The sequence below is a fragment of the Cynoglossus semilaevis genome, chromosome 10 (genome assembly GCF_000523025.1).
Source record: "Cynoglossus semilaevis isolate Cse_v1.0 chromosome 10, Cse_v1.0, whole genome shotgun sequence".
In the NCBI taxonomy this organism is placed as follows: Eukaryota; Metazoa; Chordata; class Actinopteri; order Pleuronectiformes; family Cynoglossidae; genus Cynoglossus; species Cynoglossus semilaevis.
This window is the reverse complement of record NC_024316.1, coordinates 11,967,951-11,983,323: the sequence shown is the minus strand read 5'-3', so window position 1 is coordinate 11,983,323 and position 15,373 is coordinate 11,967,951. Positions and strand designations below refer to the sequence as shown.

The following is a 15,373-nucleotide window of genomic DNA, read 5'->3' as shown; positions in this document are numbered from 1 at the left end:
GCAGCATTACAACTTGGCTTCAAAAAAGAGTTTGGAGGCAAGACTTCAGTATGAAAATACAATTGAATGAAAATGTGTGTTTGAATGGGTTTTGTTTTTATTATAAATAACACATTCACTTTTGTTACTATACAAATGTCACAAAAAGAAACAAACATGATCCAACAACATCATTTAACCTTCTGTTAAAGCCTCAAGTAAAGCCACACACTGTACGTCACGTAACTCTAAAGTATCTTGTGACATTGTCCCTCAGCCTCTAAAATGACTTTCTCTTACCTTATTTACAATGGTCTAAAGCTTCACATTTGTTAAATATACAAGTTAATTCCTGCTACTGACAAATAAAACTTTTTTATATTTTAGTCATCGTGTAGTCATCCAGTTGTAGTTTATAAATTATGTTGAAATCAGTGCAACACGGAGCAGTATGTCTCCAACAAAGTCAAGTCTCTTCAGCAAATCGATTTCAGTCTTAACAGAGCAACAGTTGACAGCAAAATTGAGTAAATGGGCAGAAAGATCAGCACTCCGGTGGGTCTGTGTCACAAAGTCTGGTTTCGTCGGCCTCTGTTTTCGTTCTGACGTACTTGCGCAAGTATCGAATGGCTGACAGAGCACTTACATTTGCCAGCAGCACTGTGGGAAAGTAAAACATCACTGAGTGAGTCATCACATTTTTCGTCAGGTAACAGAGAATTGACTTATTCAAAAATTAGGTTCCTGGTGTTTCTAAATTTGGTTAGAAAAGGGGTAAACCTCTGATTGTATACTGCTGCCAAATGTTTAATGCCCCCTGGTGTCAATACAACACAAATAAGGCATGCCTCACATTGGCAACATAAAACTAACTACATATTGAGGTAATTCAATAAATGACAAATTAAAAAAGCATAAAAATAAAGCTTAAATTAAAGCTGTAATTGAACAAACGTACCAGCCTTCCATGCATCTCCTACTTGTGGGTTTGCAGTCTTCAGCACCCAGGAAGCAAATGCAATACAAACCAGGCACATATCTGACTGCTGCAATGTCAGGAGGGAGGAATCCAGTCCTGGGACAGAGTTTTACACACAACATTTATCTCTTCATAGAAACACAGTACATAAAATAAAAGTGTCAGGATGACAGATGTGAGTAGTTAGTGTTTCATAACTGACATTAATAAACTGACAGTTGCTGCTAACAGCTCGGAACATTACGTTCTATCACATTGTGTTCCAAGTCAAGACCCTAACACCTGCAGATTCTGTTTTCACCAACAGGGCCACAGGATGGTACTGCTGTATTAGAACAGGAGTCTTAGAATGATAATTCTACACAAGAAAAGATGAGTGATACCTTTTGGATACTAGGAAATAAAGATTTTCTTAAAGATTTCACAATATATGTAATTTAAAAGAGCAAATTCTATTTTTAAGGGAATGTACTTTCTGGCCTTAGAACATTAGGGTTCTCTTATCTTAATTTCACCTTAATAGCATTAATTACAAAGCAAAGTTAGAATATCACAGCAACGACCCAGAGATGACACGTATTCAGTGAAGTTATCACATACTGCCATTCCTCTTCACTCTCACTATTGTACAGCAGTGTCATTTGTTGAGTTTGACTCGGTCATGACTCCAACAGCTGACATACTTTGAACTACAACTAACCACATGGCAGGCCAAGCGTAACTAGAAGAGGTTAAATGGTTGACATATTAAACAGTTTTTCTCATATCCAGTTTTAAGATTATACAGGCTACATATAAATATATATATATATACACACACCACAGTATATTTCACAAGCTTACAGTTAGGTACATGACAGTTGTAAATAGCACTTACTTGGATTTGAAACAGTTGTCTTTAAATCCTCATATCTGAAAGGATGCTGAACTTGATGTCTGGTAATCATCATATCATGATTTCCCAGAACATTTGTGGGATAAAGTGTCCTTTGGAGGATTTTATCGCTTTGCATCATAGGTATACAAGGCAGAGAGTTTGACGTCTGCTGCGTCTGAACTGTTGATCCAGAATATTTAATATTCCTGAAGGAGAATGTTGGATTCCAGAAGAAGTTCTGTTTATGGTCATTATCTGTGTAAAAATGTTCATACACGTCTGTGGAAAGCCAGGATGTACTTGTCTTGCGGCTTAATCTGCTTACTACCTTTACAGGACCACAGTTGTCTTCTTCTCCAGATTCAGAAGATTCATCAGATGAAGAGGATGAGGATGGAAAAAAGCAGTCATAAGCCTCTGGAAAATGCAGATCTCTGGAAGCCGAGCGAGAGTAGGAGAAGATGGGGACCTGTTTATCTTTAGCCTGATCTTCTGCTGGGATGGGACGGTAGAAGAAGCTTTCTGTATCAAACTCAGAGAAGAAATGATCATACATTTCAGGGACGGAATGTCCTTCAGTGTAGGAGTTGGATAAGCTGTCTATAGATGTTTGGCTGGGATCTAATTGCTTTCCACCAAATAGGTACCGTAAAATATCAGTTATAGAGATTATGTAGCTGTCAATCAAAGATACAGGTGTAGAATCCATTTTGTCTGTTTTCTGTGTCTTTTGATCCTCTAAATTCTTGTCATAATTGCCGGGATCTTCTTCGACAAAGGTTTGTGAGGTGTGGCCTTTCCATGTGCTGTTGAAGCTCTCTGACTGTAGTGCTCGTAGATTTTGTACACTTATTTTTTTGGAAATTCTTCTGGGGCCATTTAGAACACTTTCAGAGAGCACGGGTCCGGTAGTGTCACTAGCACATGTCAACACTGAATTCTCAGGAAAAATGTCAGTGACTGCACTGAGTGGCAAAGGTTTACTCTCCCAGATTACACTTTTGGAAGTGGGGAAATCAGCAGTTTCTACAAAATAGGGTGATTCATGCTTGGTACTAGTCTCTTCAAGTAGTGCCAATGTTCCTGAATCAGTGGTTGCAAACATGTCAGCCTCCTGAACTTCTTGAAGAGTTGGGAGGGTGATGGGTAATGTACCTCTGCTCATCTTTCTTAAACCCAAAATATCATTTATGGTCAGTTTTTCCATCTCACTCCAAAAGGATGACATTGCAAACACTGAATGTTTGGAGTCTGTGAGGATTGTAGATTCACATTCATCTTTGGATGTGGTGACAATATCTCCACACAAGAATTCACTTTTTGATTCTGATGAGTGTGGTGACTCATATTCTCTGCCAGGCTCAGGATTAGAAATGTCTTTCTGGTTTACTTGGATTAACAGATTTTCCAGGCCTTGACTTCCATACTCCGTTTGACAGACAGATGAACAAAAACTACCAGACAAATCTGTGATATTTTCATTTGAGAGTGACTTCACGGATTCTGTATGTAGGGTACAACAAGATGACATTGGTGTGACATCTGTAAGACTTGTAAGATCATTGGATGTGGACATCTCATCTTCCTTAAGATTATTTGTTGTTTCAGATGCTAAAGTATCCTCACATGCCATTAATGGTGAAGTTGTTAATTTAGTTTGAATTCCCAAAATAATTCCTGCTTCTTGTTCTGTGTTTTTAATATTGACATCAGAAACTACACAGTGTTTGGTTGAAGAATTGGTAGAGTTTAAATGTAGTTCCATAACTTTTCTAGAAATCTCTTGTAGAGAGGGAGGGCAGAATTTGATTTTTGATTCCTGTAGTTTTTTGTCAGTGGGCATTGCCCTGTCAGGACCCAAGCAAAACTGGTCTGTGTCACAACGGTGGATTTTGAGCTGTTGTTGGGACTCAGCCTTACTGTGACATAGTGTGTAGTTGTCTCCAACACAATTTCCAGCCTCTGGAGCCAAGACTGACTTAGCCTCGGATAGTCTGTCATTTTGGCTGCTTCCCACCAGGGAATCAGCTGACTGTGTACATGGTGGTACACTGTCAGTTATTGATTTGACCTCTGCTACACCACTTGGTAGGTTCTGTTCCTTATTGCAACTGTTGATAGTCCCATTGCTGAGATCTGACTCCTGGTGACCTGTGTGACTGGTCCTTATTGCCATGTGAGTTGTTTTTCTGGTCTCATCAGACTCATAAGTTGTACTTGCCTTGACTGATACTGACAATTTATTCTGGCCAGTTATTTCATCTAGACTGATGGACTCCTGTGAACTTGTTGCTACTCTATCACTGCGATTTGCTTCTGACTCGATGTCGTCAACACTTACATTAACTGATGTAAACGTGGAGTTAGTTTCTGCCAAGTTTGTAGGTTTGAAGCTTTCCTGTCTAAGTTTGTTCTCTGGCACATATGTGGGAGACCAATCCTTTGCTGATGTCATCACTGGAAGATTGCTTGAAAGTGAAAACAGGGTTGACTCGATATTTTTTTGTGGTTCCCTGCAATGTAACAAATTTATATCATCAGGTACACCGAGAGTGTTTCTTCCTCTTCTTGTACATTGCTCCTCCTCTGAGTCACTCGGCCAAACCAAAACTCTCGTCTCACACCTCTGTGGACTCTCAGGGGGCTCGAAGCTGAGTCGCCTTTTCTTTCTTCGCTTTCTTTTGATAGAAGCTGATGGAGACAATTCCGGCTGTACGGTTTTAAACGGTTGAATGTTTGATGTGTCAATGTGCAAAACAGGGGTTTGTAAATTAAGAGGTAAACAACTATTGTTCATATTAGCAAAAGGTGTCAAGTGATGTTTTTTCTGTGTGTCTATCAAAGGTGAAAACAATTGCACTTTCGTCTCTTTGGCTGTATTAGGTATTGTTCCTGTGCACTCTTCTCTGAGTGTACGGTCATGAAAACAAGACCACTGCGTTGCCCCACATGCTTCGGTTTCTGTGCTGGCATCTTTTTTGATGATCAAATCCATTTTGCAGTGAGCTGGTTTGTTATATCTTTTAACAGATTCACTGAGTGCAGGGTGAGCAGACATGCTGGAGTCGAGCGCTACATCTTTTGTTGTGTTTATGCTGCTGCTCATGTCGACAGGCCTCCTGTCCTCTGGGCCTGACCGTGCTTCAGCTCTAGAGTTTAACTTATTTGGCAAAGAGTTGCTGATGGATTTTTGCCCATCACTACACTGTTCTTGCTCCGGTATTGCCAGTCTGACTTTTCTTGTTTTCTCTTGGCGTGGCTGAACAAAGCTGTCTGTTTTTTTCACTTTTTTCAGGCTTTCAAAAAAGACATTGACAGACTGCAGGTGTATATCCTCCTCACTGCCCGAGAGGACACTCTCAAATCCACCAATGCCATGTTTGCTGATGAAATGCTCCACAGGAGAACCCTCATATGATGGGGGATTGTAGGCCTCTGCAAGATCTTCCTTTCTACTGGGTATCTGAGCCTTTTTAGCTAACATGGACCTCATATCATCCATATCACTCATCCCTGAGTCATCCACATGTGCTAGGGGTGGGGAAAGCAGGTTGCAAGCCTCACACTCAGCAAAGAAGTTCTGCCAGTCACCATCAGAGATCTCCACACTGTACTCAAACTCCTCCATTATCACAAAAATGACCTGTCCAACTGAGTAAGACAGGTGCAGACAAAATACACAGAGAATCAGATTAATCTCCATTATCTTCTTTTTCTTAAAAATCAATAAACCATCTGTGTCATAGTTTACCACAGATATATTAGCAGAACTAAATTAGCAGTTTTGTTACATAATGTCAAATATACTGTACCTAGTAAAACAAAACATTGGTTACTAACATTGGTATTACAAAGAAATGCTTGAAGAAAACGATTAAAACCATTAAAATGCTACAGTAGCTGTACCTATCACCATTATGTTATATAACAAAACGTAACAAGAATTACTCTAGGGAAAAGAGTTAAATGGAGCCAAGTAACTAAAAATATCACGGATTACATGATGAAACCTGGTGATATTACATTTAATATACAGCAAAGGTTATACAACATAGAAATGTGCTGAAGTTAACCAACCTGTCAGTATTCTGTAGTGTTTCTGGTGAAGAGCAGTTGAAGGTGTACAAGGCCAGGTTCTTTGCAGCACCGCGCTGTACGTCATGGGGTGGGCGTTTCTTTTTTTTTACATGATCCCTCAGCGCCCCAGCCTCATGATTGGATAAATATAGAGCGGTGCTTCCGATCACGTAATACACGTAGTGTTCTTAAGCAGGCTCTTCCAACAGAAGTTTAATGTTTCAGGACTTTAAATAGACTCTCTTCTCCAGCCAACGTTTTAACTGCTACTAAGGTCATTAGTTTTACTATTGTTTAATTTATTAAAGCTATAAAAAACATAGCTCAATGCTAAAAGAGTGAATTCGTTTTTTGTTTCTGTGATACCTGGGCTATTTGCAATTTTATGAAATGTTTGAAGAGCTGTTAAAAAAAGAACCTAATAGTGGATCAGTAGGAATCCTAAAGCAAATAATTATTAATTATAAATTAATTAATAATTATTTACCAATTATTTGTTTTGACAACCAACATCCGATGACCATGTTTTTCATGCAAAGACTTTGTTAACTTTTAATTTTTTTTTAAACTTGTAAATCTTTACAATGACATCACATAAGGTGGTCTGGAAAACTATTTAAAACTAATATGCCTATCCAATAAAACACATTTAATAATAATAATATGTTCGCCAGTATTCTAGCTAAACATTTTCAATTTGTATCTAGAAAAAAAATATTGAGTTTTTCTCGTTAGACATTAAAACCTACAGTATCTATTCAATACTTTAAACTGTTTTGTTTCTTATTGTAAAGTGTAAAGAAGTTGTACAAGCTCTTAACAACTGTAGTGTTGGTGGCAGCAGCTGCAGGCTCCAACAACAGTCAGGCCATTGGCAGATAGGGGTCACATGAGGAGCGTGTGTGTCAGCTGAAACTCACATGTATGACGTCATCTGTCCACAGTGAATCTGTATATTTCCATGCAAACACTCCAGATGCTGCTGAGCATGGGCTGCATGGACATGACTCAAGTGATCCATCTGTACTAGAGAGAGAGGCAAAATAAATTTTTTATCATTTACTACCTTCTTACTACTATTTTATTTGATTTAAGCTGTGTTGATTTTACTTAAAGTCAGAGTCAGAAATGTAGATTTGTTTTGTTTCTGGTAACATTTCTCGAGGCCACAACTGAATTATTTAAAATTTTCATGAATAAAAAGAAAATGTCTCTAGAATTTATCAGCAACTGCTGCAACAGTTTAAGGAATGCAATGGTAAATTATTATGAAATTTAACAGCTCTGGAAATTATTATTTATTAATTCTAATTCTAATTCATGAGCAACAACTGACTGTTTTTTTGGACTGTTTGTCCAAAAAAGTTAAATGTTACCGTTCATTTAGAAAAAAGTAGCTAAAATTAAAAAAAGGGTTTAATTCCTAAGAGTCTTCTTTTTTTTTAATTCCACATGTGCTGACATCTTCTCTGCCTTTAAACATTGATTCCATAAACATTATTAGCAGTCCTCATCAGCTTATATTTTCACACAGACGTGGGGTTAAAACCTGAGCATCAAATGTCAAATCCAACATTAGGGTTTGCTCCTTATCTGACAGAGACTTGAGTCTTTGTTTACAGCTATCAGTAAGACTTAATGAGAACAATGTGATTACGGGAGCATCCATGCTGTCAAAATGTCGCTGACACTGAAAGATACCGAGATAAGCTATCAGTCCTGATCTCATTAACAGCTGCTAAACTGTTTCTGACAGATGTTTAATGTACCCCAATTAGAGCCAAATTATACCTGGATTAATGATGAGGAGTTTTAATGAAAAAACACATGATGTATTTGAATGTCTACTACTCAAAAACGACTCAATATGAACAGTTTAAATTTGTATGACAAAACTGTTAACAAGGCTTTAGGTTAATTTTGCAAAATATTTTTATGACAGTGTCATTTTACATTCAGGGTCTGTGCTTCGCTCTTTCCCAGGCTGTAACTGCTGTCTTTATCCACCTAATTTTAATGACTAAAGATATTTATGAGGAAAAAAGGAGCCTCTAATTAGCCAAAGCACAGTCTGGGCTGTGTGCCTAAGAGGTTCCTCTCAATTCATCAGCTGTGATAAAGGAGACAAGCCAGGGCCTGTGTGGCTATTGCACCTGGGGCAGCGGGCCGTTTTGACATGGGTGGGATTCTGTTTCCATCAACAGGATTAGGCTCTCATGAGTCAATTCTGGGAGTTAAGATCGGAATCTATTTGGGCTGTTTCACGGCAGCTAATGCAACAGAATTTCACCCTAATTGTTTTCCATGTCAGCCCCGGGAATGTATCGTCAATTAAACAAAGCCCAGTAAACAGATGCATTCTGGAGCAGCCTGGTGACATGATGTTTAAACAGAGAAGAGTTTGTGTATGCTCCTGTTACCAAGCACCCCTGGCTGGTGGCATCTCTTGTGGTAAAAGGGCTGCAAAGTCTTAATTATGGTAAAGTGTGGTGAAACAGTAAACAGCAGAGAAAGACCTCCTGTTTGGAAGGTGTCTGGAAAGCACACAGGCAGCTCAACAATATGTAATGCCACACATGTTGAAGTGAATTTAGGAATTTTCTAGGAATAAAAACCAGTGTTAAAAATGAACTGTATTAGCCTCTGTATAATGACTTAGATGTTCCATTGTTTTCTGTTTTTTTTTAAATTAATTAATTAATTTTTTGGGGTGACGTTTTTGGTAAGGTTATAGGTACTTTGGGCTAATTCTTGCTAATCCTGTGGTTATTTATTTGCTACAATGTCTGTATCAAAACAAAAGTAACTTTTTGGTAGGTTTGCTAGTATGTTTTGGCTAAACTATAGTAATTTTTGGCTGTTAACTTTTTAACATACACTGTTTTAGCAGAACTTGTAGGGATTGTATTTTAAAGTGTTATGAATCAAATGGTAGCAAAAAACCATGGTCTAAACATATAAAAGTAGGTCCTGTAGCTACAGGTTAGCCAAATCTCACAATAACACAATTGAAATATGTAAGAAACAGAAAACACATGACTCGTGTGTTTTACTAAAGCATAACTTAACATTTCAACTTGGTGTTTTTTTTTTAAACTTGCGAAACTATACAGTTTACAGGCCACATAAAGGCCACTCTAACGACAATTTTAAAGCTGACCATGAACTAGTCTGGTCCCAAGCAGGTATTTCTAGGAGTAAAACGTCATCGTGCTCACCTGAAACTCCATTGCAGCGTCATTGACCTTATCATATAAACTACGATCTGGTCGAATTCCGTACCATTATGTCCAAAGTTCATAACTGGCAATTACACGGTTAATATTGATCACCCAGATATGGTTTTCCGTCTGTAAGGCAGCAACAGCATTTAGTACCACATTTTCGTCACAAGATGGCGACTAACAGCCACCGTTTAAGACGAAACTACTGCCGTAAAGCGTCACTTGTGGTTCCCACTACACTTACATCTGTTTACTCGACAGGCCGTGTACAACACACGTAATAAAAAAATAAAAAATTAAAAGGTTCATAAACCAAAATGGTAAACATTGCCATTGCCATTTTTAGGGTGGCAAAGGTTTATCGTAAAGTTCCAACAGCAGTTTTTGATGGAAGATGCAAAGCAAAGAAAACATGAAACATAATGTGCAACAGTTTGTTTTCTCCAAAGGTCACGTTCACTAACCCGTGTTAATACTTTTTCTAAGACTAGCTGAGAGACTTGTTCCGTATTTAAGATTGACAATGCAACATCCAACTGATTTGGAGAGCAGTTGGCTTTGTTTTCATGAGTTTGTGATGGACGGTTTAAGCAGATACACTATGTAGATAGTTGCTGGTCTTGGATTCTTTTGTTGTGTCTGCTATCAGTAACACCTGTGGAGCTCTTCTGTTGGATTAGTTTTACTTTTCAGAAAAGAAACACATTTTTTTCCAGTTATTGACTTTTAGTGTGTGTGTGTGTGTGTGTTTGACCTTCCTTAATGCCATTGTGGTTTCTTCTAGCTTTGACCTGAACAGGGGTCTAGACAAACGTAACTATATCTCTGCAGGTGTGCAAAGCTTTTAATCTGAAAAATGTCAACCAATGAACTGTCAGATAAGGCACCTGGAGGGAAAGGTCAAATAAATGTAAGTATGGACCAGTTACAGTGTAGAAATTAAGATCTAACCATTGGCAGACAACCCCACACTGAATCCACAAACAGAAAACATTGAAGAATAATTTCCCCCTTTGTTATCATATGCTCCTTACGTAGTATGGTGGGTGTATGTGAGGTTAGGGGCAGAATACAAGCTGCAATAGTGAAAGGAACAAATGAAGAAGTTTTCACTCAATGGAAATTATGTTGCTAGCCTATGTTGTTTCCCCCGGAGCAGTGGATGACTGACATCTAAAAATGTATCTGTCAGATTGATTCTTCTGGATCATGTCACTGTCAGCTCACTGCTTTTAAGTCTCTTCCCGTTGAGTCTCAGTGCAGCTGTAAAACAACCTCATTGACAACCCGCTTTATTTGTGTGTTTTCATGGCACACTCCCTGAAACACGCTCAGGAATAAAACCCATGTTGTTTTTGATAGGAAACAGAGCAGACTTGCTGAGAGCTACAAGTTACTACTGCACAAAAGTTTCATTCATAGCACTTCAATCCACTGGCTCAGTCTGCCGTTCATCCTTGCCCTTCAACCTCATTAGGCACACAAGCACATCATTACCCAATAGCTAATGTGTGGATGTATTTTTAGACCCCCAGACGGCTAGGGAAATTCTTCTCACAGTTTCCAGCCTAAAGGCAGTCTGACTTTTTTCACATGAAACAATTTGGCTCATTTTTCTTCTTCGTAGACCTACACATTAGCTGAACAGACACGTCTCCTTATCCTTATGCCTGAGGTGTGACCCTGGCTGACGCTTTTCTATGTCTGTTTTGACCACAGCTCTGCAGGCCTCATCTCTGGAGTTCAGTTGTGGAAAACATCACATTTTGTCTTCCACTGAACAACAAAGTGCAATTCTCATCCCGTGGCTATGCTGATGTATGCATGGTGACTGAACCTATGTCTGTGTATGTCCTATGAAAGGTTAACTCATCTGGAGTTTGTTTATGACTGAGTTCTATGGATATTTATCACAGGTTGGTTTTCACAGGATGTATTGTATTAAAGAAAAAATATTAATTTGTTTCATTTTAGTCTTTTCTGTTTGTTGTTTTTGCCCGTCAGCAGGCAGACTCGTGAAAAGCTGTTTGCTCTGGGTTTAGCCACACAGCCGGCTGTGTGAGAGATCATTCTTCTCTCAGCAGACTTTCTGGGTTAATAAGTTATCTAAGGACAAAGGGCTGACAAAACCTAACACCACATACCCACTGATGGCCTTCCTTCCTTTGGCCAGGATCACACTGGGGTTATCAGAGGCAGGGGGACAATAGGAAGTGGTGAGACCATTCACACTGCAGCACTGTTCCTCAGCTCCTACGTGGCTCCACACAGCTCTGGAGTGTGCTGCAGACAAACAGAGCTGTCTGACTAACCCTCTCCTCCCCTGTGATACATCCAGGCTCCTGTGCTGCCTGTCACCACTACAGACAGCGTGTGAAAACTTAAACACACACTTTGAATTCTTCTTCATTTTCTCATTGTCTCTAATGTCTGATGCCGATTAAAAACTGAGGCCTTTTTTTATATTTACTGTAATTTTACTCATTTCGAACAAATAGTGAACACCCATTTTACTCGTTCTTAGGTTTGTGTCAAGTTAGTTGTAGATAAAAGCCTTTCTGAACCTTATATTGAGGAAATGATTTGTAGATGGTTCATAATCTCACATACACGGTTGTTAACATCTGTCAATGCCGACAGAAGAAAAACAATAGCTCATCCGGCTAAAGGCTTGTTTTGCCTTTTTGGCACTGCTCAAAAGCACCATCCATGTCTCCACCTCTCTACTGAAGAGTCCTAATGTGCTCAGAAACTATGCAAGTGCTTGGCTATGATATCAAGTGTTGCAATTACAGGATTGAAACCGGAATCGGGAATATGCTTTGACTCATTCTCAGTTTCACCTTAATTGCAAATGAAGATACTAAAATAGTTGCCAAATTAACAGTAGCAATGCGAGTAATAGTGCAAAGCTGTAGCCACTTCATCAGCCATGCTGACAGCAGGAAGTCATGAGACGATACATGCTTCTCGTAAAGGTGTTATCTTTGGATTTGGACAGTAACCTAATCATGAAGTCATGTTTTCATGGTGTCTCCTCCCCAGTAAGGAAAAGGCGTACTGCACAGGTTGCAACCTTGTCAAGCACAGCCTGTAAATCACAGTTGGAGAGAGCAGCCCTGTGGTGCCCACCCTCAGGCCTGAAGTCTGTACATGTTTCTGTCTGTCTGTGTGCACTCTGCCCTGACTGCCCTCTGGATCTGAGTCAGCCAGCTGGTAAGAGTGGGTGTAGAGTTGCTGCCAGCACTGAATGTCCCCTGAGTAACCACAGTCTCCGTCTTGTTGCAGCTCTGTCACTGGGCAGAATGACTGTGGTAGGGCACACATCCTTCTGTCTGTAGAAAAAAACAACCTGCCACTTCATAACCCATTTGTGGTTTAACGCATATTTCCACTTTCTCAACTGCAGCTTGCTGTTGATGTGGATCACCCACTCTGTGACTCTCCACTGAAAGTACTTAATACACATCAACAGAGGAGGTAAACTGTGGAAACTGGCTGTAACCACAGCTTGTTTTGTTGTGTCCTGACATTTGTTAATGACACATTGCTCTCAGACTGAATGGCACATTCTTGGGCTGACACTCAATACATTTTTTACCATTGAGGTCCAGAAGACTGTGGATGAAGTAGGACTGAAGGGTAGCTAAATTAACACAACAAGTCAGTCAATTCTGGCCTCTGTCGCCTGAGAGTGTGGTAGAATTTGCATTGAGACCATTTATGCTACAATACAACGGCTCCCTGACAAGTGCTCAGGTTCTTGTCTGGGTCTTATGTAGAGCTGCTCTCCAAGGAAAGAGTCTCTTTACGTGTTGGAGGCCAGAGGACAAATGGGGAATTTAACAACAGGAAAGTTGAAGCTTTTTTTTTTGCTTGATAGTTGCCAAAACAGAAAGGATAATAAGTAGTCTTGGCTGATGTGTTCCCTTGTGCCTAATGGGACTTAACAAAAGCACAAGGTCAGAGGTCAGCACTACCAACACTGACAGTGCTTATTACCTCACAGAGCTACAACATAGTTACACAGCAGAAAAACGATTGTGGACTGTTGGAGCAGACTGGTGCTGCAGCCTGTTAACTCATATAACAGATACAATTATCTCATCACAAAACTGTAGTAAATGTTTTTTATGACTATAGGCCAAGACTGTGAGTTCTGAGTTTTTTGCAGAGTACAATAATAATGCTCAGTTGGTGTGAAGAAAACGTAACATAGTTCATGCAATACTTATTAAATGGAACTGCTAATATTACATTAATAAATCAAATAAAAAGGAGATAGAATTTGAAATTCTATATATTCAATTTTTTTTCTGACTTGTCATAATACATCCCATAATGTCCTATTCAAATAATGTTTCTCCTGCTCTGAAGAGAATTCCACTGACATGGGGTAGATGTGACCTCTGATGAAACACTGCTTTCTAATTGTAAGGAATCATAGACCAATGTTTAACCACAAACACGGTTTAACTTCAATAATGCTGCTACATAATGTTGTGGGAAAAGACCAGAAACATCACAGAGGGTCAGAAGCACAACACCGGCACTTTCACCTTTTTTGTTTCATCTTGGTCGATGGTTGGTTGGCAATAAAGACCGTATACCTGAGCAACGTTTGTGTACTTCAAAATTTTAATCAAACTTCACAGAGCATGACATGCTGGGAGATAGCCTGCCCCCACGGCAGCCTGGGAAAATGCCAGCTTGTCTCGAGAACCCACAACAATCACTTCTTCCCTGTCCTCTACTCTCTTAGAGCTCCTACTGTGTTGTAATATAACCTTAGAAGGGGGTGGCAGGGCGGTGAGAGACTAGTGCTGTCAGTGGGTACATTATAGTGAAAGCTGCTGGACTGCCACACGATATTAGTAAATTCTAGCTGTCGCTTTGAGGTTGCTGAGGTGAACATCTTGGTTCTGGCAGTGGGTTTCACAGTGGGTTCCGGTTGATTAAAAGTGTTTCAGCACAGTGGTGACCGGTGGTACCCGACTGTTTGGCATGAGGAAACTAACAGCATCATATATTACAGCGATCAGCTGGGGCCCATGTTTCCACAACACTCCAAACATGAAACAGTGAGCATGTGGAGACGGAGATTTAAAGGAGTGAAGTCTTTTTTAATATCGTCCCTCTGAAGTAATCAAGAGGGGCTCTCACCATGTTGAGTGAGTTTTTTTTTTTTTACGACCCACATTTATCAGGGAAACTCTTTAATCTGACTCAGAATTACAAAGTCAAGCTAGTCACAAGGCAGAACTGTTCTTCTGTCGCGGTTAATGGACCAGATGGAGGACAAGGACTGTAAGAGTCTGGATGTGTCAATGGTCAGCACCTGGTTTGTGATGTAGTCTTATAATTATTATCATGGATGTCTTGATCCCTTGCTCTGTTACCTAGACCAAGTAAGTCAATCCTGTTTCCACAGTGATGTTAGCAGGTACAAAAACCTTCACACTAACAGTGTGTGCTGCACATATAATGGTGGATAATATAAATAATTTTTGCATCATTTTAATTCTTCAGACTAAATGGCAGAAATATTTGGGATGCCAAGTCAACTGAGGTCCGTGCAGCTAAACATCTAGTCTTTGGTTTTTGTATTGGAAACGTCTGACACACCTGCACGGGTTGCTCTGGTATTGATCTTGGGTTAAATTTTAATCAAATGTATGGTTTTTGCTGTTACACCATTAAAAAAACAGCAACTGTTGTTTTTCTGTCTTAGGGAAATGTATTAATGCTGTAGACAGGTGAGAACAGATGAATTTAATTAACTACATTTAATGTATTTATCCATATATCACTCAGGCCAAGGCTGCGTGAAATATTTTTATTTTATTTTTAATTCATGAGTGTTTATTTTAAAATGGACGACCAGTGTATTTATTCGGTTCTGTGTTATTTTGGGAGGACTCAAATATGCATGGTTTAATATGAATAAATACAATAAAATAGAATAATCTGTGGTATTTATAATATTTTGCAGATCTGTCCAAATTTCGTTGGGTTTGAAGAGGAACAAAATGGCACTTTTTTGTCAGACCCTGTTCTAACACACAGTGTCGTCCGACAGAGACAGGCACAGGTACAATAGCCTTTTGGATGAGAGGTTTAAAAACCTCTGCTTTCACTCACCCCCTCCTGCTGCCTCCTAATTCCACCTCAGGCCAGAATGTCTCTTTCTACTCCTGCTGTTTCACCTTCTCTTATATGACCATCCCTTTCCCCTGC

General features: G+C 39.4%; 1 protein-coding gene across 6 annotated transcripts in view; it reads right to left on the bottom strand.

The window, feature by feature from the left end:
- Nucleotides 1–76: 76 nt before the first annotated feature.
- The window catches only part of perm1a (PPARGC1 and ESRR induced regulator, muscle 1a), a 42,686-nt gene continuing 27,389 nt past the window's right edge, over nucleotides 77–15,373 (bottom strand). Inside the window, exons 1-5 of one of the 6 annotated variants that reach the window (XM_025059438.1) lie at nucleotides 9,131–9,381; nucleotides 5,913–6,938; nucleotides 1,836–5,486; nucleotides 938–1,054; nucleotides 77–639 (exon numbers count right to left, since the gene is read on the bottom strand). In XM_025059438.1, coding sequence (XP_024915206.1) covers nucleotides 524–639; nucleotides 938–1,054; nucleotides 1,836–5,486; nucleotides 5,913–5,997 — 3,969 coding nt within the window. In that variant the 5' untranslated portion in view covers nucleotides 5,998–6,938; nucleotides 9,131–9,381 and the 3' untranslated portion in view covers nucleotides 77–523. Of the gene's footprint in view, nucleotides 640–937; nucleotides 1,055–1,835; nucleotides 5,487–5,912; nucleotides 6,939–9,130; nucleotides 9,382–15,373 lie in introns of those variants that run through there. The other 5 variants (XM_025059437.1, XM_025059439.1, XM_025059435.1 and 2 more) reach the window with 5 other exon arrangements.